We start from the raw sequence: 20,413 nt of genomic DNA, 5'->3' as shown, positions 1-20,413 counted from the left end.
TAGCAGGGATAGGAGGGTTGGCACCCCTGCCACCTCACTCCTATCCCTTCAGGGGGATCGTAGGGGTCTTGGACAACCGCGATCCCCCTTATATTCCGGGTCACCATAGACCCGTAATCAGCGCAAATCACAAGTGTGAATTCACTTGCGATTTGCGCCGATAGTCGACATGGGGGAGTCTGACCCCCCGGGCATTTGCGCGGGGTGCCTGCTGATCGATATTAGCAGTCACCCCGGTCCGGTCCCCACCCGGCGTGCGGCGGGGACCAAAATTCCCACGGGGGTACAGGTACGCCCTGGGTCCTTAACCCTTTGTCCCTATGTGGTTAAAGGAGTAGTCCAGTATTGGAAAACGTATCCCCTATCCTATGGACAGTGGGTACATTGTTTACATTTAAAGCTGTCCTGTAATTTCATACTATCCAACAATTTTTCATACTATCCAAATCTTCATAATCAATTAATTGGTTTGTCGATTAGTTTGTCAGCCAATTTCCAAAGTTCACATAAACATAGCGATTATGACTATATATGCAACTGTGGTTTCCAGCAGCCTTGGTAGTGATCTTCCATGTGATCTTCCACTTCCTGCAGCTCCTCTGTCAGGCGTTGTGTAACAGGCCAGACACACAATAGTGGCAAAAAAGATGCAGGCCATGGAAGATCATCTGTGCTGCGCCTCATCTTCACTAAACGGGTTGCTGGGGGGCATGTGGGATTCCACTGGACAACCAGGGTGTTTTTATTATTATTTTTTTTTATATTTAATTTTCAACAATTAACATATGAATAAGAGAATAGTTGGGACAAAGCCTAAAGGCATTAAGTAGTCAGACCAGGTGATAAGCAAAGCTTAGTGTCTTATAGGAACACTCCAATATCCATAACAATCCTAAAAAGGAAAACATAACAACCACAACAGTACCCACATCTTTTTCCTCCCCAACATCACTCATACCAAGCTTAAAGTATAGATAGATCCCAAAAACGAAAGTAAAGTACATGAGGAACACGCCAAGAACAAAGAAGGTCAGGAACGATCCCCTCCACCTGAAACACTAAGAAAATTCCCGTTGGTGCATTTAGTTATGTGATCTGCAGGCATCCTAAGGAGCCTGCTAAGCTCCTTAGAAAAATCATGCAGCCTAGGTTTGAGAGAGGCCATTATTTGGCTATGTGGGAAGAAGTGACCCACCCCCCAGCCTGTATGTAGAGCAGACCTCCAGGAAAGTAAGGTATCTGGGTTCCAACTGATGCAGCAAATGTTTCTCTAGAAGTATCCTGCCTCCCTCCACCTACTATAGCAACAATTTCCACATCCTAGAGCAGGGGTATTCAACTGGCGAATTGTGGTCCAGATGCGGACTACGGCTGCCAGTCATTCGGACCGACCGCCAGTTCCTCCCTCATTAATTTGTATAGGTGTCTTTAAGACACCGATACAAATGAATAGCCGCAGCTCATAGCAAGGGGACGCTGCGTTCCCTGCCCGGCGTTTCTCCTGTGATGCAGGCGGCGTGATTAGCGCTGCCTGCATAATCTGCTCTGGCCAGGCCTGACAAGAAGAGGCCGGAGCAGCGCCGGACCTGGAATGGGCAGCCAAGCTCTGAGGTAAATATTTGTGTTCCCTCTCCAGTTGTTGTAGAACTACAACTCCCATCATTACCTTCTGTCTGTGCATGATGGGAGTTGTAGTTTGCAACAGCTGGAGAGTCACAGTGTCAAAATTCATGTAGGGGCACAGTGGCATCCTTAATTCTGGGGGCATAGTGGCATTTTTAATTCTGGAGGCACAGCGACATCATTAATTCTGTGCCGCACAGCGGCATCTTTAATTCTGGGCACACAGTGGCATCTTTAATTCTGGGGGCACTTCGGTATCATTAATTCTGGGGTCACAGCTACATCCTTAATTCTGGGGGCATAATGGCTTAATTAATTCAGGGGCACAGTAGCATCATTAATTCTGGGGCACAGTGGCATAATTAATTCTGGGGGAACAGTGGCGTAAATAACTCTTGGGCACAGTGCCATAATTAATTCTGGGGGCACAGTGGCATAATTAATTCTGGGGGCACAGTGGCATAAATAATTCTGTGGGCACAGTGGCATAAATAACTGGGACACAGTGGCATCAATTGGGGCACAGAGGTATAGTTAGTCAGTACATGGTACAGTTCACACGCAAAAGAAAGCAACAATGTCTGGCACTGCTAGGGTAAACTTGTGACTTGGGATGTAATGTGTCATATATGAGAACAATGTAGAGATATGGTTGTGCTCTGATTCGCTAGAAACAGCAAAAAATCCAAACTTCTTATTCCAAGGAGAATGAAGACAAACCGGCACTCGCCATTCTTCTCTTTAAAATTTCTTCTTTATTGCAAAATACTCACAACATATAGAACGTAGAAGTGGGAGAGGGATCGACGTGGGGGGTACACAAACAGGCGACAGATTCTGTTTCACTCGGCTAGCGAGCTTCCTCCGGCCATGAAAGTCAGGAATGTGTGCTGGTTCTTATACAGGTGAAAGGTGGACCCATAATTGATCTGGACCACCTACCTGCTCTGACGTGATTAGTGTGAACTCTATGGCTCACACCATTGGCTGTAAGTCGCCATTTTCTATACACGTCCGAAGAACTCAGAACAAACCTACAAATACTACGTATAAACTGTAGGCAGGTAGAACAAAAAGACCCCAATAGGTGCTGCAGATTCCCACGAAGTAAACCAAACCAGAGACGAAGTGTTAATAGTGCAAAACACTGGAAGGTTTATTGTAGTAAAAACAATAAAATACAGATTACGCGTTTCGGGGGAGCCACCCCCTTCTTCAGATCAGAGTATGTACAACAAGATGCAGACAGGGTTTAAATACATGGAGACTAAGTGCCAACCACTTAAGTGGGAGGAGCTAGTCCTACATGCATCACATGGTACATTGTGTGAAAATATACAAATAAACACAAAAAACAGAAATGAGCAATTGATAACTTAAATGTAATGACAGTGAAAAAAGATTGCTGTCCGTTCCGTCATGTTACTAACAGGAAAATATACAAAAACATCAAATAAGTACATAAAGAAAGAATGACAGCATCCGGACTGCAGAATATAAACATCCGGGCTGTACTTCATACACCGCTCCCGACAGTATCCGGAATGAGGAAAGTAAACATCCGGGCCGTACTGTGAACGGACTGCCGTCAGGAGCGGTATTTCATTGAGCACCGGACCAAGTGGTGCAGTTGTCTGTAAGTAAACACTGCTGCCACGGACGCGTCGCTATGGAGCGCCCGTCACGTGATAACAGTGAACCAATGGACATGTGGTCACGGACGCGTCGCTAAGGAGCGGCCGTCACGTGACCACAAGGAGCCAATGAACATACAGAGATGTCGGCATGATTGTTCTAAGCTGTCAGAAGATGTTGATAAGGCTCTAACATATATAAGAAGATCAGACTAGCGTAAATCAATGGGGCCACAGATAGGTATGCTAAAAGAAACCAAAAAACACATGTGGTGGGCAATATACATGTGTTCCGGAAAAATGTAAATACTGAAAAATATACCTGACCTCCAAAGGTGATAAAATAAGAACATGTCAAGGTGCAAAAAGTGTGCACTCATGTAAATAAATAAATGAATGAGTGATGGTAAGATAGAAAAACATTATCATAAAAAATATTAAATATTAAATGATAGATTATATAGAACACATAGTAAATAATAAATAAAGATAGGGTTGAGTAGTGGAACATGGAATGTGATAAAACCATGGCTGCACAGTAAACTTAGCTAATAATAATAATAATAATAGTAATGATCAGGCCATGGAATACAGTAAAACCATGGCTACATAATGTAGTATTATATCAATAGGGTTAAAATTACAAATGCGATACAAAAAGTAAAATAAAATAGAATAAAAATTGATAGAAATATTAATAATATTAATAAATTATTCATAAAATTATTAATATTAATATAGTTATAATTATTAAAAAGATTACACTTCAGAGGAAAACATTACAAAGATACAGGACAGAATGAGATGGCACATCATAAGTTACATTCAATCATCTCATTCAGTCCCCTAGGTGATAAAGTACCCAATGTGTGAATCCAAAATTTTTCTCTCCTTCTCAAAAGATTATATCTCTGATTCACACTCTTAGTGATATGTTCAATGGGGGTGGCACAAACGGAATTGAAATCACTATTGTGTTTCTCGGTCAGGTTTCGAGAAACACTGTGTAAGAGAAATCCGTGAACTGTATTGTTCCGCTGTTTATTAAGACGTTCTCTAAAGCATCTAATAGTCCTCCCTACATACTGCAAGCCACATGGGCATTGCAGGAGATAGATAACATATTGCGATCCACAATTGAGCAGGGATTTAATAGGGAAAGTTTCCCCTGTGGCAGTAGAGGTGAAAGTTTTGCATTTGTGCTTGATAACTGCACAACACTTACAACGTGTTATACCACAGCGGAAGCTCCCTGTAGTATCAAGGAAACTAGATATACGTGTAGTGTGTGGTTTCAATTTGCTTGGAGCTATTAGATTGCGTAAAGTACGAGCCCTCCTGAATGTGATTGGAGGTTTAGGTGGAAGAAAACTACTAAGATGGGGATCTGCGCGTAAGATGGACCAATGTTTAGTTAGGATCTTCCGAATCTCTTGATGTTCTCTGCTGTAGGTAGTTATAAAATTAGCGGAACGGTAGGTATTGCTAGAAGCTGCTGGGTCTATTTTAGGAAGCAAACATTCTGCTTGGTCAAGAGAAAGGGCTCTATTATAGGAGGATTGCACCAGGGAACGGGGATAGCCTTTAGCTTTGAATCTAGTTTTCAAGATGTTACTCTGGGAGATAAAGTCTCTTTCCCTTGTGCAATTTCTCCTTATTCTCTTGAACCGACTTCTAATCTGGGTTCCTCTGTCACATCGTCTTTCAATAGACATTCCAATAACCAGGGCATCAATACTAATTCACATCTCCCCTCCCACCCAATCCATTCTCACTCCCTTTCCCCTTCCTCCTTGTCCCAAGATATTTCCACACAGGATCTACTGGACCTTATGGGTCAGATTAATAATCAACAGTCCACCCTACCGACAGGTCGATACCGAACTGATTCAGAGATCACTCTGGATGATTCTCTAACCACTGCTGTCAATACCCCTCTGAGACGCATTTCCACACATCAATTTTACACTCCCATTGGTACCACTCACAATTTAGATGACAGTATAACACATACTTCAGTTCTTTTAGACACCTCACTTACCAATAACACAACGGTTTTTTTAGGCCTACCAGCCATCTCCAAGACTCCACCACTGATGATAAATCAGACGGATTTTTCTCCCCTGGAGCATGTCCACATTGCACCCCCACTAGGGACAAAAAGGAAAAATCGCGAAAGAGGGGATGCAGAGGGGGACGTGCAATCAGGGAGAGAAAAGAAGCTAAAAGAACTAACAAGAAAGACATAAACACAGTTAAAATATTTAACCTCTCCACCTATGTCCTGGATGAGGTACAGCAAAGGGTCCTCGAAAAAGGGCTCTCATTTTGTCCGACGTCAAAATCTAACAGTTTTGATTTGTTCATGGACTTAAACAAATTCATACGTAAAATTACCATTAAGAGGTTTTTTTCCCTCAAGGAATCGGATGGTCCTCCTGCTGTTAATTCTGTTGCCTGTCAGCACTTTGACATGGTACCCCCACCTATTCATACGGGGCTCCGGCCCCAATCTTCTTTTTTTCCGGTGCATGCAAAAGGTCACTTTGTCGACACATTCTCCACTTTAGTTCAAACAGACTTTGACAAACTGATCAAAAATACTCAGAAAAAATATCCTTCTAATTTATCATACGTTGAAAATAGAGCCATCAAATCCCTTTCTGACAATAAATCTATAACCATCCGCCCAGCAGATAAGGGGGGCGGTATCGTTATATTGAACAGGGATGACTATGTCTTAGAAGCTCATAGACTTCTGTCAGATAGCACATATTACCGCCCCATATCTTACAACCCCACTAAACTATTTTGTGAAGAACTTATCCAGTTAGTTGACCTTGGGGTCTCGCAGGGCATCCTCTCCAAATCTGAGAGAGATTTCATACTTATCGATGAACCGGCTCTACCATTATTTTATTATTTGCCAAAAATACATAAAAATATCACAAATCCTCCCGGCAGACCTATTATTTCCGGTATTAACTCTTTGTCTTCTAATCTTGCACATTATATTGATCTACTTTTACAGCCACATGTGACCAATCTTAAATCATATTTAAAAGACACGGCAGAATTCATTAAATCTATTTTAGAAGTTCCATGGGCTTCCGACTATCTGTTGGTAACAATGGATATTTCATCTTTATACACTGTAATTGAACATCAAGCAGGAGTTAAAGCCGTTGCACATTATATTTCCAATGATTCTAGTATGCCTGTAGCTCAGGTAGATTTCATTCTTCAGGGGTTGAATTTCATTTTGACACATAATTATTTCGAATTTTTAGGTCAATTATATATGCAACACACTGGCACCGCTATGGGGTCAAAAGTAGCCCCTAGCTTTGCAAATCTCTTCGTGGGTTTGTTTGAAGAGAAATTTGTGTACACCCACCCTCTCTTTCCAAACTGTATGTACTATCGAAGATATATCGATGATATATTTATAGTTTGGAAAGGAGACAGATCGAAGTTAGATGAGTTCCTCTCACATCTTAACTCTAACGACTGGTCACTACAATTTACACAGTCAGTCTATGATAATCATGCTGAGTTTCTAGATGTTCTAGTTTCTCATGATGATGTTTCCATCCACACAAAAACCTATTTCAAGCCGGTTGATAGCAATAGCTACTTGAACTTTGACAGCGGCCATTTAAAAAAATGGTTGGTCAATGTACCCTATGGGCAGTTCAAGAGAATAAGGAGAAATTGCACAAGGGAAAGAGACTTTATCTCCCAGAGTAACATCTTGAAAACTAGATTCAAAGCTAAAGGCTATCCCCGTTCCCTGGTGCAATCCTCCTATAATAGAGCCCTTTCTCTTGACCAAGCAGAATGTTTGCTTCCTAAAATAGACCCAGCAGCTTCTAGCAATACCTACCGTTCCGCTAATTTTATAACTACCTACAGCAGAGAACATCAAGAGATTCGGAAGATCCTAACTAAACATTGGTCCATCTTACGCGCAGATCCCCATCTTAGTAGTTTTCTTCCACCTAAACCTCCAATCACATTCAGGAGGGCTCGTACTTTACGCAATCTAATAGCTCCAAGCAAATTGAAACCACACACTACACGTATATCTAGTTTCCTTGATACTACAGGGAGCTTCCGCTGTGGTATAACACGTTGTAAGTGTTGTGCAGTTATCAAGCACAAATGCAAAACTTTCACCTCTACTGCCACAGGGGAAACTTTCCCTATTAAATCCCTGCTCAATTGTGGATCGCAATATGTTATCTATCTCCTGCAATGCCCATGTGGCTTGCAGTATGTAGGGAGGACTATTAGATGCTTTAGAGAACGTCTTAATAAACAGCGGAACAATACAGTTCACGGATTTCTCTTACACAGTGTTTCTCGAAACCTGACCGAGAAACACAATAGTGATTTCAATTCCGTTTGTGCCACCCCCATTGAACATATCACTAAGAGTGTGAATCAGAGATATAATCTTTTGAGAAGGAGAGAAAAATTTTGGATTCACACATTGGGTACTTTATCACCTAGGGGACTGAATGAGATGATTGAATGTAACTTATGATGTGCCATCTCATTCTGTCCTGTATCTTCGTAATGTTTTCCTCTGAAGTGTAATCTTTTTAATAATTATAACTATATTAATATTTTTATGAATAATTTATTAATATTATTATTATTAATATTTCTATAAATTTTTATTCTATTTTATTTTACTTTTTGTATCGCATTTGTAATTTTAACCCTATTGATATAATACTACATTATGTAGCCATGGTTTTACTGTATTCCATGGCCTGATCATTACTATTATTATTATTATTAATAGCTAAGTTTACTGTGCAGCCATGGTTTTCACATTCCATGTTCCACTACTCAACCCTATCTTTATTTATTATTTACTATGTGTTCTATATAATCTATCATTTAATATTTAATATTTTTTATAATAATGTTTTTCTATCTTACCATCACTCATTCATTTATTTATTTACATGAGTGCACACTTTTTGCACCTTGACATGTTCTTATTTTATCACCTTTGGAGGTCAGGTATATTTTTCAGTATTTACATTTTTCCAGAACACATGTATATTGCCCACCATATGTGTTTTTTGGTTTCTTTTAGCATACCTATCTGTGGCCCCATTGATTTACGCTACAGTCTGATCTTCTTATATATGTTAGAGCCTTATCAACATCTTCTGACAGCTTAGAACGATCATGCCGACATCTCTGTATGTTCATTGGCTCCTTGTGGTCACATGACGGCCGCTCCTTAGCGACGCGTCCGTGACCACATGTCCATTGGTTCACTGTTATCACGTGACGGGCGCTCCATAGCGACGCGTCCGTGGCAGCAGTGTTTACTTACAGACAACTGCACCACTTGGTCCGGTGCTCAATGAAATACCGCTCCTGACGGCAGTCCGTTCACAGTACGGCCCGGATGTTTACTTTCCTCATTCCGGATACTGTCGGGAGCGGTGTATGAAGTACAGCCCGGATGTTTATATTCTACAGTCCGGATGCTGTCATTCTTTCTTTATGTACTTATTTGATGTTTTTGTATATTTTCCTGTTAGTAACATGACGGAACGGACAGCAATCTTTTTTCACTGTCATTACATTTAAGTTATCAATTGCTCATTTCTGTTTTTTGTGTTTATTTGTATATTTTCACACAATGTACCATGTGATGCATGTAGGACTAGCTCCTCCCACTTAAGTGGTTGGCACTTAGTCTCCATGTATTTAAACCCTGTCTGCATCTTGTTGTACATACTCTGATCTGAAGAAGGGGGTGGCTCCCCCGAAACGCGTAATCTGTATTTTATTGTTTTTACTACAATAAACCTTCCAGTGTTTTGCACTATTACCACTTCATCTCTGGTTTGGTTTACTTCGTGGGAATCTGCAGCGCCTATTGGGGTCTTTTTGTTCTACCTGCCTAAAGTTTCATCAGGATTGGTTGTCTTTCCTCCCCTGTGACCTCCGGCTTGGCAGCAGTCCTACCATCTTTGCCACTTCTGGTAACCCCATTGTGGGTTGACACGCAAGTTTTCACTTGCTCTCAGGTGAGCAGCCACTACCTAGGGGTGTGTCTTAACCGACCCCCAAGTTTTTCATGTTGCTTACCCATACGGTATCACACGAGGCGCCTCCCTCCGGTCTCTCTTTTTTCTCTTTTACAGGCTATTTACGTATAAACTGGGTATTTAAAAACACGGTGCATAATCCACTTTTTCATTTAACCCCAGAGGGCCCGCTGCGGCAGTATGTATAATCCAAAAGGTTTCTCGTTGTAATAAGTATTTATCTAGATTTATTCCTGGTCTAGGTCTTGCTCTTTCTATTCCTGAAAATGTTAACAGGTCTGCCTGTCCCCTGTGGGCTTCCATTACATGGGCGATCAGGCGCGGGGCTCCTTTCAAAGTGCGGAATGAGTACATATGTTCTCTAATTCGCGCATTCAATTGCCTGATCGTCTTCCCTATGTAATAAAACCCACAGGGGCAGAAGATCACATATACCACGTATTTAGTACTGCACGTAATAAACTCTGTATGTGTAATAGCGCCCATGCGCATCATCTTCAATACAGCATTGAACTTGCAGAAATTACAAGACTTACAAGACTTTTGGGGTAGATTTTTCGAGCCATGTCGTTTTATTGGAGTCTACTTCTCTTTTTTTCAGTGTCTCCTAACATCTTGTTTTTCCTATAGGAAATAAGGTTTTTTTTTTACTCTTCAATAGCGCCTCTCTTTGAATTCTACTCTTTTTCTCGTTCTCTAACTAGTTGTACTGGGTACTGTCTCTCTATTAGTCTCTTCTGCAGTGCATCTGCCTGTTTTTCGAAAGTAGTCTCTAATGTGTTATTTCTTCTTAGGCGTATAAACTGGCCATAAGGAACACCCTTCTTCACAGAATGGGGGTGGGAACTCGCATAGTGAAGAAGGGTGTTCCTGGCCATCTCTTTTCTATAGCCTTCGCTAACAATTTTGTTGTGGTCTACGATAAGTTTCACATCTAAAAATTCGATAGAGGACCCGCCATAATGACAAGTGAATGATAAATTCATTTTATTAACATTATTCAAGTAGGTGACAAAATCAGTAAACTGACTCTCTGTGCCTGCCCATGCTATTAAGAAATCATCTACGTATCTTGCATAAAACTTAACCAGACCTATGAACTGGTTGGTAGACGAGTATATGTGATGACTCTCAAACTCGGCTAAGAACAGGTTGGCATACGTGCAGGACACCGGGGTCCCGGTGTCCTGCCTATACCACTGCTCCCCGAACCTAAATGTGCTGCTTTTTAGCACAAAATCAAGGGCCTCTGTCACAAAATCTACAAAGTGTGTCGTTTTGTTAGAGCGAGTGAGACTCGCTCGGACAGCCTGTACACCCGTATCATGCGGGATACGGGTGTACAGGCTGACTACATCAATAGAACACAACTTCCAACTTTCCTCCCAGATAAGTTCATTCATCATTTGTAGTAAATGTAATGTATCCCTAATATATGCTAGTATACATTGTAACATAGGGGACAGTAACCACTCCAAATAATGAGACAGATGCTCTGTGACAGAACCCACCCCCGAGACGATAGGTCGTCCAGGGGGTGGGATCTGTCCCTTGTGAACCTTAGGTAAGTAATACCATGTCGCTGGACGTGGAGCATCCGGAATGAGATGTTCGGCATTCTTTTTGGAAATAACTCCTTTACTGACTGAGGTATGGAGAAAAGGAACTAAATTAGATAAAATCTTTTTGGTCGGGTCTGTATTAAGGGGTGTATAGGTGGATATGTCTCCTAATTGCCTTTCGGCTTCTGACAAGTACATTTCTTTGTACATATAAACCACACTCCCACCTTTATCAGCCTTCACCACTATGATGTCTTCTCTCTTCCTCAGTCTGGTCAGAGCTTCCGATTCACTTGTAGATAAATTGGAAGGTAACTGATGGTACAAAATTGATTTAACATCATTCAGAACTGCAATTTTAAATGAATCTAAACTACTCCCCGGTAATATAGGAGGATTAAATTTCGATTTCTTTCCCTTAGAGAATCGCACTTCTTTAGTTGTAGGTACCCCGAGCGGGTCGCCAAACTCATTGGCTAGCATATCTATGCATTCAGACTCCATTGGTGTGCACTCTTTGGGAAAGAAACCAACACAGGAAGCCTCTACTGGGGTATCAGCGTCACATATCATATGCTCATGTACATTTTTTTTTTTTTTTTTAAACTTAAATAAATTGATGTCCCTAAGCGATCTGGCCAAGTCTATTTCGAAAGTAACTGGATCAAATTAGTCCCTTTGATAGCAGGCTGTCTGTTGCAGGGTCAATAACTTCAGTGGTCAGGTTTATCACATTAGATGCGACCTTGACTATCGCATCGGGAGATACTATTGGATGAGAGTCTTTCTTTTCTTTGGATCTTTTTGATCTCTTGGTTCGACCTCTCCGGTTTGATTTGTTTCTAAAGGGGCAGACCCTTGTGCAGTATCTATAACTTGAGTTTTTTTTTTTTTTTTATATTTTTATTTTAATAATTACAAAAATACATTGTACAAATCCGATAAAACAACATCGCCATTGTACAAATCCAATAACACAATATCACCAATCGGAAGAAAAGCAGAGGCCATAAAAGCCAAATTAATACTTGTTTACAATGTGTGTCTAATCAACATCCCCCCCCCCCCACCCATCCCCCCCACCCAACCCACTCACCCCACCCAACCCACTGGCACCGAGAAGAGCAAAGAGAGAAGAAGAAAAAAAAATTAAAAAGGGGGGAAGAGCTTTTTAAGTCTACCATAAATTCCAAATTTTTCGACATTCTCTTTGCCCACCCCTACTCCTCATCCATCTAAACTCCTTATTTTTCATGGTTTTCAGACCTTCCTTCCATTCCTCTATTTGCAGTTCTTTAGGGGATATCCAATTCCTTAATATAATCAGTCTGGCAAAAAACAAAATCCGATGTAATAGGCACTCAAATTTGCCCATATTACCCATAGCTCCCAACAGTATAAACTCTATCGTACGAGGTACTTTCACAGCGATTTTACTTTCTACCTCTTTTATTACAGATTCCCAGAAAACAGATATCTTCTCACATGACCAAAAACTATGTAGATAGTCCGTCCGCCTCTTCCAAACCACATTTGACACACTGTGAAGTGATTCTCACCCCTATCCTATGTAAATGAAGCGCGGAATTGTGGGTCCTGTGTAAAATCTTAAATTGTGTAATTTTATGTTCCATATTACGAGAAACCTTACTTATATTTTGGGCCATAATGTCCCAATCTTCCTCCGACACGGTACCCACTATTCCGGACCATTTGTCTTTAATTCTGTCGATCCCCCTTACTCCAATAATCTTATTTAATTTCTTATACAGAATTGAAATTCCTTTTTTTTTTTTTAAGTGCTGTATTTGAGTTAGTGCTTCTATGAAATTGTGTTTCTGTGCTACATATATCTCCTTATCTATCGTGTTATGGACTGCATGACTAACTTGCCAATAGTACAGCCAATCATTATCACTAATATCATACCCCCTTTTTATGTGTTCAAATGAAGAGTTGTCCTTTATCAAATAGTTCTAGTCGTTTTATACCCTTACTATCCCAAAAAGTTGACTCGCAATTCACCAATTCTTTAAACTTATTGTTACCCCATAGGGGTGTGAACCCAAAACTATTTCCTACATGTAATTCTCCCTTTAATCTTTCCCAAACTTTCCTATACTTATACCATAACATCGTGTTGTTTGACCCACTCTCCTCATAATCATCTAATTCCAACACCTCATATATGTTCACTTTCTCCTTATCTACTACAGTCTTCTCCAGATATCTAGAATTTCTCCAATTCACGATTCATACCAACTGCGCGGCCATGTAATAAACAAAGAAATTGGGCATGTCCAATCCCCCCCTATCTCCAGGGGCCATAAAATATCTGTACTTCAGACGAACCCTTTTTCTTCCCCATAGCAATCTACCCAGTATCACTTCTATCTTCCGGAACCAGCATTTGCCGATCCACACTGGCGAGGCACTAGGAAAAAAAAGGATCTGTGGGAGGACCACCATTTTTATTATCGCCATCCTTTCTGACATAGAGAAGGGCATTTTAATCCATACTTCCACTCTCTTCGCTAAACCATTCAAAAGGGGCCGTATTGTTGCTCACAAACCTATCATTCGTGGCTGCTATTTTTACTCCCAGATACAGGAAACATTAATTTTTTTTAACACAGATAGTCTTCCCACCGTCTCCCCCATATCCTCATCCAGAGGGAGCATAGTAGATTTACTCCAATTTATCTCCAACCCAGATAGAGGGGCAAATGCCTCGAACATCTTAATGATACGATGTATTTTTTCTTGTGGGTTAGTTACAAAGAGGAGAATATCATCTGCAAATAACAGGATCTTACTCTTCTCTCCGTTTACTCCAAATCCCTCATAAACATCATTATCTCTTATCCAAGCCGCTAAGGGTTCAATATAAATTAAAAATAAGAAGGGTGAGAGGGGGCAGCCCTGCCTTGTTCCTCTGCCTAGTTTGAATGGGTAGGAGGGGGTTCCATCTACCACCACACTCGCCTCGGGGTTAGTATATAGTAGCTGAATATAACTCAAAAACCTCGGGCCCACCCCAACCCTCTTCAAAACTTCCCAGAGGTATCCCCACTCCACCCTGTCAAAAGCTTTAGTAGCATCCAATGACAGAATGGAGCGGGGACCCCGGGATCCACTCTGAATTGCTTCATACACCTGATGAATATTATCATGAACCGTTCTTCCTGACCTAAACCCTCCCTGGTCACCGCCCACCACTACCTCCACTACTTTTTCCAATCTCTTTGCCAGTGCTTTCGCTATTATCTTTATATCTGTATTAAGCAAGGAGATAGGACGATATGAGCCCAAATCTAAGGGATCCTTATCTTTTTTCCTAATGAGTCTAATATTAGCCTCACACATAGATTTAGGGAGAACCCCCCCCCCCCCCCCTCCAGGATTCATTAATGATACCCAGCAGTTTTGGAAGTAGCAGAGTTGAATATATCCTATATATCTGGAAGGGAATGCCGTCAGACCCGGGGGATGTATTCCCTTGGATTGATGCCAATGCCTCCTCCAATTCCTGGAGGGAAATTGGGTCGTCCAGGGAATCCCTAACATCCTCTGTCAAACTTGGAATATTATTTTCCCTCAGGAATTCCGCTACCTCCGCCCTATTAATATCGCTGCTCATATAGAGATTGGAGAAAAAAGAGCTAACCATTTGGGCTATTTCTTCTCTATCTGTGGTTATGCTGCCATCCTCCCTCCTCAGAGCCATAATACCACATTCGTCACCTTGATTTTTAAGTAATCTTGACAGTGTCTTATTTGGTTTCCCTTTCTCATAGAAGTTAAATTGCCCACTGAAGAATAGTTTATTTTGTGCCTTTTTAACCCCTTCAGGACCAAGCCCATTTTGGCCTTAAGGACCAGAGCGTTTTTTGCACATCTGACCACTGTCACTTTTTGAACTGGTCCCTGAAAAATAGTGAGTTTGAAAATTTTGTGAAAAATTGGAAAATTGCTGCTGAACTTTGAAGCCCTCTGGTGTCTTCCAAAAGTAAAAACTCGTCACTTTTATGATGCAGACATAAAGTAGACATATTGTATATGTGAATAAAAATTTTTTTATTTGTAATATACACTTTCCTTACAAGCAGAGAGCTTCAAAGTTAGAAAAATGCAAAATTTTCTAATTTTTCATCAAATTTTAGGATTTTTCACAAGGAAAGGATGCAAGTTACCACAAAAATTTACCACCATGTTAAAGTAGAATATGTCAAAAATTGGGTCTACAAGAACATGCGAGTGTAAAAAATGAAGATTGTGAATTTTCTCCTTCACTTTGCTTCTATTCCTGTGAAACACCTAAAGGGTTAAAATGATGACTGAATGTCATTTTGAATACATTGGGGGGTGCAGTTTTTATAATGGGGTCTTTTGTGGCGACAAGGGGATTTTGGAGAGTACGTTTTTCTGAAATGGTTTTTGGGAGGCATGTTGCATTTAGGAAGCCCCTATGGTGCCAGAACAGCAAAAAACCCTCACATGGCATACCATTTTGGAAACTAGACCCCTTGAGGAACATAACAAGGAAACAGACCCAGGGCGATCTGTTAATTAGTACAGGTACTACTACTCCCATCATGTGTTCCATGCTGGGTGTAGTAGTACCACCTAAAAAATAAAGAATAAAAAGGCGTTTTTCTTAGCGTTTTTTTTTTTACTTCCATAGACTTCTATGGGAGAAAAACACCACGTTTTCAGGGGGAAAAAAACGCCAGTGGCTCAACATGCTCAACTGAAAAACGCCAAAAAGAGTGAAAAAATGCCAAAAGGATTAAAAAAACGCCAAACTGAAAAACACCAAATGGAAAAAGAATTTTGTGATTTCTCATTGATTTACAGCTAACATCTGGCCGCAACGTTTTTTGGCCCAAAAAAAAGCCATGTGGCAGAATTGTCGTTTTTCTTGGCATTCTCCCCCCCAAAAAAAAAACAACCAAGTAGAATCATAGCCTTAGGCTACTTTCACACTACCTGACTCGTCGAGAACGGCCGTAAAAGTCACTTTTTTTTTCTGACTTTAATGGCTGTTCTCGGGGAGCAACGGCAAACAACGGGTCCTAGTGTCTCCCATTTACTATTATGAATAACGGGAGGAAAAGACGGCACATGCTGTTATTTTTCTCCCGCTATTCTGCATCGGCCGTCATACTGCCGGGCACCAACAAAAGTTATGCTGTATTTACTTTTTAATGTACAGCTGTGTAAGAATTAAATTTGCATTACTCTAAGAGGTCCATAAAAAAAAACTAAAAATATGGAATATGAGCTAATAACTTACATTTTTATTTATTTATTGGAGTGCTACATTTAATTTTTTGGTTTTTTTATGTCTAGTAACATAGTATTGGATGAGTTATGAGTGTTTTTTTTCTTCTTTCTTTTATATATTAAGCACATGTTATTGTTTTGTAGGTACCCTAATATAGCCTGTGAGTTGCTCACCTGTGATGTGCCACAGATTAATGATAAACTAGGTGAGGATGAAAACCTCTTGAACATCCTATATGACTTTCTGCAACAAGAGCCTCCACTTAATCCTCTGCTGGCCAGCTTCTTCAGCAAGACCATTGGAAATCTGATTGCAAGGAAAACTGAACAAGTGAGAAATAGTTGGTTATGTTTGCTACTGGTAAAGTTTAACTATCCTGGTGTGTATATACACAGCAATTGCCAAGTAGAATAGAATTAAAGGTAAATCTTCACATTAAATTCAAAGCCGTTTGAGAACCCCTGACCTCTTTGCAGCTGAGCATAACAATTCCCATTTGCACGCTCCCCAAGTGTACTGCAGGCGGAGGCCATACTCTACAGAGTTTTTATTTGTAGATGGGCTTTGTACTACAGATATGGACAAGTTATGTGGTTTCTGCAGTGATGGACAATTTGCAGCCAAAATTAGAAAACTGCTCTGTCTATTCTATTCAATGCTGTCTTTGTTCTTTAGTCAGTATTTAGACCTGCCACCAGCATGTTATCCAGCATGGTAATATGTTAAAGGGGTTATCTCAGAAGTATATGATCACCTATCCACAGGAAAGGTCATAAGTATCAGAATAGTGGGGCTCCGTTTGCTGGGACTGCTCACTATCACTAGAACAGTGAATCCAATGGGAGTTAAGATTGCACAATGCCACTATATTCCACTGTGGATTGGTGATAAGTTCTTATCTTGGGATAACATCTTTAACAAATGTGTAATATGATCAGTGCTGGAGAATGTAGAAAACAAACTTTGAAAACAGAATGTGTTGTATTCAAAGGGCCTAGAAAAAGTCATCTAAACATTGCTGTTATCCTGAACAGAATGGTACGTCAATCTGTAAACACACCATTGCTAGTTTAATTGATTTCAGCACTATGTCCTATACATGAGTGATTTATCATTGCTTTGAAGACATAAATATAGCTAGGAGGGGGTGTTTAGGCACCAGAGTACCTGACTCTTTAGGATAGCAGCGATAACACCATAAGGTAGTTTACATGTAGCACATGTTGTTTTTATGGTTTATTTATTTTTTGCATCAAGGGCATAATAGGATAGCTGGTTGGTGGCGAATTTATGGTTTTAGGGGAAGATTCATCAGAACTTGTGCAGAGGAAAAGCCGAACAGTTGCCCATAGCAACCAATCAGATTGCTTCTTTCATTTTATAAAGGACTCTGAAAAAAAGAAAGAAGCGGTCTGATTGTTTGCTATGGGCAACTGGTCAACTTTTTCTCAGCACAGTTCTTGATGAATCTCCCCCTTAATCTTCCTGACAGGTTCCCTTAGAAAACTGCAGTTTAACATGTATAACAGATTTACACCAACAGTACCTGTACCCTTAGCTACCTGGAATCAGATAAATTAAGGATCTTTCTATGTATCTGATTCACTTATTGGCCCTGATTTACTATTATAAACCTGACTCATTTTGTCGGGCGTGCCGGAATTTGGCGCAATGTCGCAATAATTAAAAACCCGACCAACTCTCCTTTTTACTCAGAAAACCTGAAAAGGGGATTGACCGCTGGGAAAAGGGAGCATGGCCCCGACATTTAAAAAAAATCCCAACATAACGAGTAATGTTTACACAGAAAATGTGGTGGATTTTAGTTCCGGAAAACCCCACAGCTCAGAGCAGTTACATACATAGTTAGTATGGTTGAAAAAAGACATACGTCCATCAAGTCCAACCAGGGAATTGTCAAGTCCAACCAGGGAATTGTAAAAAAAAAAAGTTGTAAAAAAAAAAAAAAAAAAGTTGTAAAAAAAAAATAAAAAATAAAAATAAATGTAGGGAAAAGTGCAAAACGTGGGGAAACATTACTAAATACTGTGGAAAAATACTGGTAGGGAATTCAAGCCCACAAAGAAAACTATACTCCACTCTTAGTAAATCAGGGCCATTGTGTGTTAACTTTTTTTTTTTGTTTAGGTGATCGGATTTCTGAGGAAAAAGGAAAAGTTCCTTACACTGGTGCTGGAACACATTGGTACTTCAGCTATGATGGACCTTTTGCTTCGTCTCATCAGCTGTGTGGAGCCGGCTCCACTTAGACAAGAAGTGCTAAATGTAAGACCTGTTAATTGCACGTATGTAAAAGCAGAATCCTTAGGTGGTGATGTGATTATTATAGGATTTTAGTAAAGCTTTGTGTCAGTGGTGTTGTCACAAATAAAATCAATGGAAAGCATTAATGGGATTAATAAATAACTAACATTGCTAATTTGCTAATAGTTAGATCAGTGTGTTGTACCTCTTTGGCTTACCGAAGACAGTTCAGCTCCCTATTTTGTAGTGTACCTGGTAGGAGTGGCAATATGTAGGAGAAGATCTGACGTCTGATAAAGCTTTTAGAAGTTTCTATTGATTAGACACTGATGGCATACCATATCAGTTTATTCAGACCACACATAGAATACTCTGTACAGTACTGGGCACCAGTGTACAAGAAAGATATAGTGGAGCTGGAGAGGATTCAAAGACGGGCAACCAGGGTAAATCGGGGAATGGGAGGACTACAGTATCCAGAAAGATTATCAGAATTAGGGTTATTTAGCTTAGAAAAAAAGAAGACTTAGGGACGACCTAATAACTATGTATAAATATATCAGGGGGCAGTACAGAGATCTCTCCCATGATCTATTCATACCCAGGACTGTATCTATAACAAGGGGGCATCCTCTTCGTTTAGAGGAAAGAAGGTTTCTACACCAGCACAGACAGGGGTTCTTTACTGTAAGTTCAGAAGGGGCCTGGTTGCATTTTTGGAGAGTAATAACATTATAGGTTATGGATACTAGATCTATAGGGACAGAACGTTGATCCGGGGATTTATTCTGACTGCCATATTTGGAGTCGGGAAGGAATTTTTACCTCAAGTTTGAGTTTTTTTTTGCCTTCTCCTGGATCAACTCAGTAGGGACTCATTAGGGTTATAGGTTGAACTTGATGGTCTTTTTTCAAACTTATGAACTATGTTACTAAATGTCATGGTTTTATTGAGTAAGCATAAAGAATTTCAGGGAGTGCATAATCATAGACTACATCAGATTGTCAGGGTCCTGCTGATGGGGACCCCCGGGATCGCCACTGCGGCACCGCGCTTTCATTACTACACAGAGAGAGTTCGCTCTGTGCGTAATGATGGGCTATACAGGGGAGGGAGCAGCGTGACATCATGGCCCGCCCCCTTAATGCAAGTCTATGGCAGGGGGCGTGATGATCCCCACGCCCCTTCCCATAGACTTGTATTGAGGGGGCGGGCCATGACATCATGAGGGGCGGAGCCGTGATGGAACGATGCTCCGGCCCCTGTATTGCCCGTCATTACTCGCTCGCTCTGTGCAGTAATGAGCAAGCTGTGCCGCAGCAGCGATCCCGGGGGTCCCCAGCAGCGGGCCTCCTGCGATCTGACATCTTATCCCCTTTCCAAAGGATAGGGGATAAGATGTCAGATCGCCGATGCGGCACCGCGCTATCATTACTGCACAGAGCGAGTTCGCTCTGTGCGTAATGACGGGCGATACAGGGGCCGGAGCATCACTACATCACGGCTCCGCCCCTCGTGATGTCTAGGGGCGGAGTACCCCTTTAAGCTAACAATCCAGTTTACACGTTTTTATAGCCTTAGCTGAATGGCAGCAGTTTTTCCAATGGTTTACAGCTTCAGTCTTGAACTATTGACCCTCCATTCCCTTCACTTATGCAAGTGTCTCTAGTCCTGCAAAAAACATATTTCATTAATCCCTTATCAATGAGAGGCTATGTTACCCATGGGTTCCCTGTAACAGCAGGACACAACACTATGGAAAGTATAAGTATTGCCGCTCCTAATTGTGCGTTGTGTGCCAAATAGTAAAGCACATGAAAAGCATGCTTCTTCACAGTCACTTAACGTGTTTGTTTTGCGGTTACATGAGGCACTGCATGCATTGATCTTTATTCTTATAGTAGAGAATTCATTAATTATAACTTTTTGTGAATTGGGACATTTAAACTTGCTTTTTT

General features: G+C 40.8%; 1 protein-coding gene across 5 annotated transcripts in view; it reads left to right on the top strand.

Moving 5' to 3' along the window:
• PPP6R2 (protein phosphatase 6 regulatory subunit 2) overlaps positions 1–20,413 on the top strand; it is a 298,731-nt gene that overhangs the window by 65,751 nt on the left and 212,567 nt on the right. For all 5 annotated transcript variants that reach the window (XM_056573053.1, XM_056573055.1, XM_056573054.1 and 2 more), the window contains exons 4-5: positions 16,333–16,519; positions 18,338–18,475. In XM_056573053.1, the coding sequence (XP_056429028.1) occupies positions 16,333–16,519; positions 18,338–18,475 (325 nt within the window). The remainder of the gene's footprint in view (positions 1–16,332; positions 16,520–18,337; positions 18,476–20,413) is intronic.

This window comes from Hyla sarda, chromosome 4, assembly GCF_029499605.1.
Source record: "Hyla sarda isolate aHylSar1 chromosome 4, aHylSar1.hap1, whole genome shotgun sequence".
Classification (NCBI taxonomy): Eukaryota; Metazoa; Chordata; class Amphibia; order Anura; family Hylidae; genus Hyla; species Hyla sarda.
Note: the sequence above shows the minus strand (reverse complement) of the source record. Positions and strands in the feature narration are given on the sequence as shown.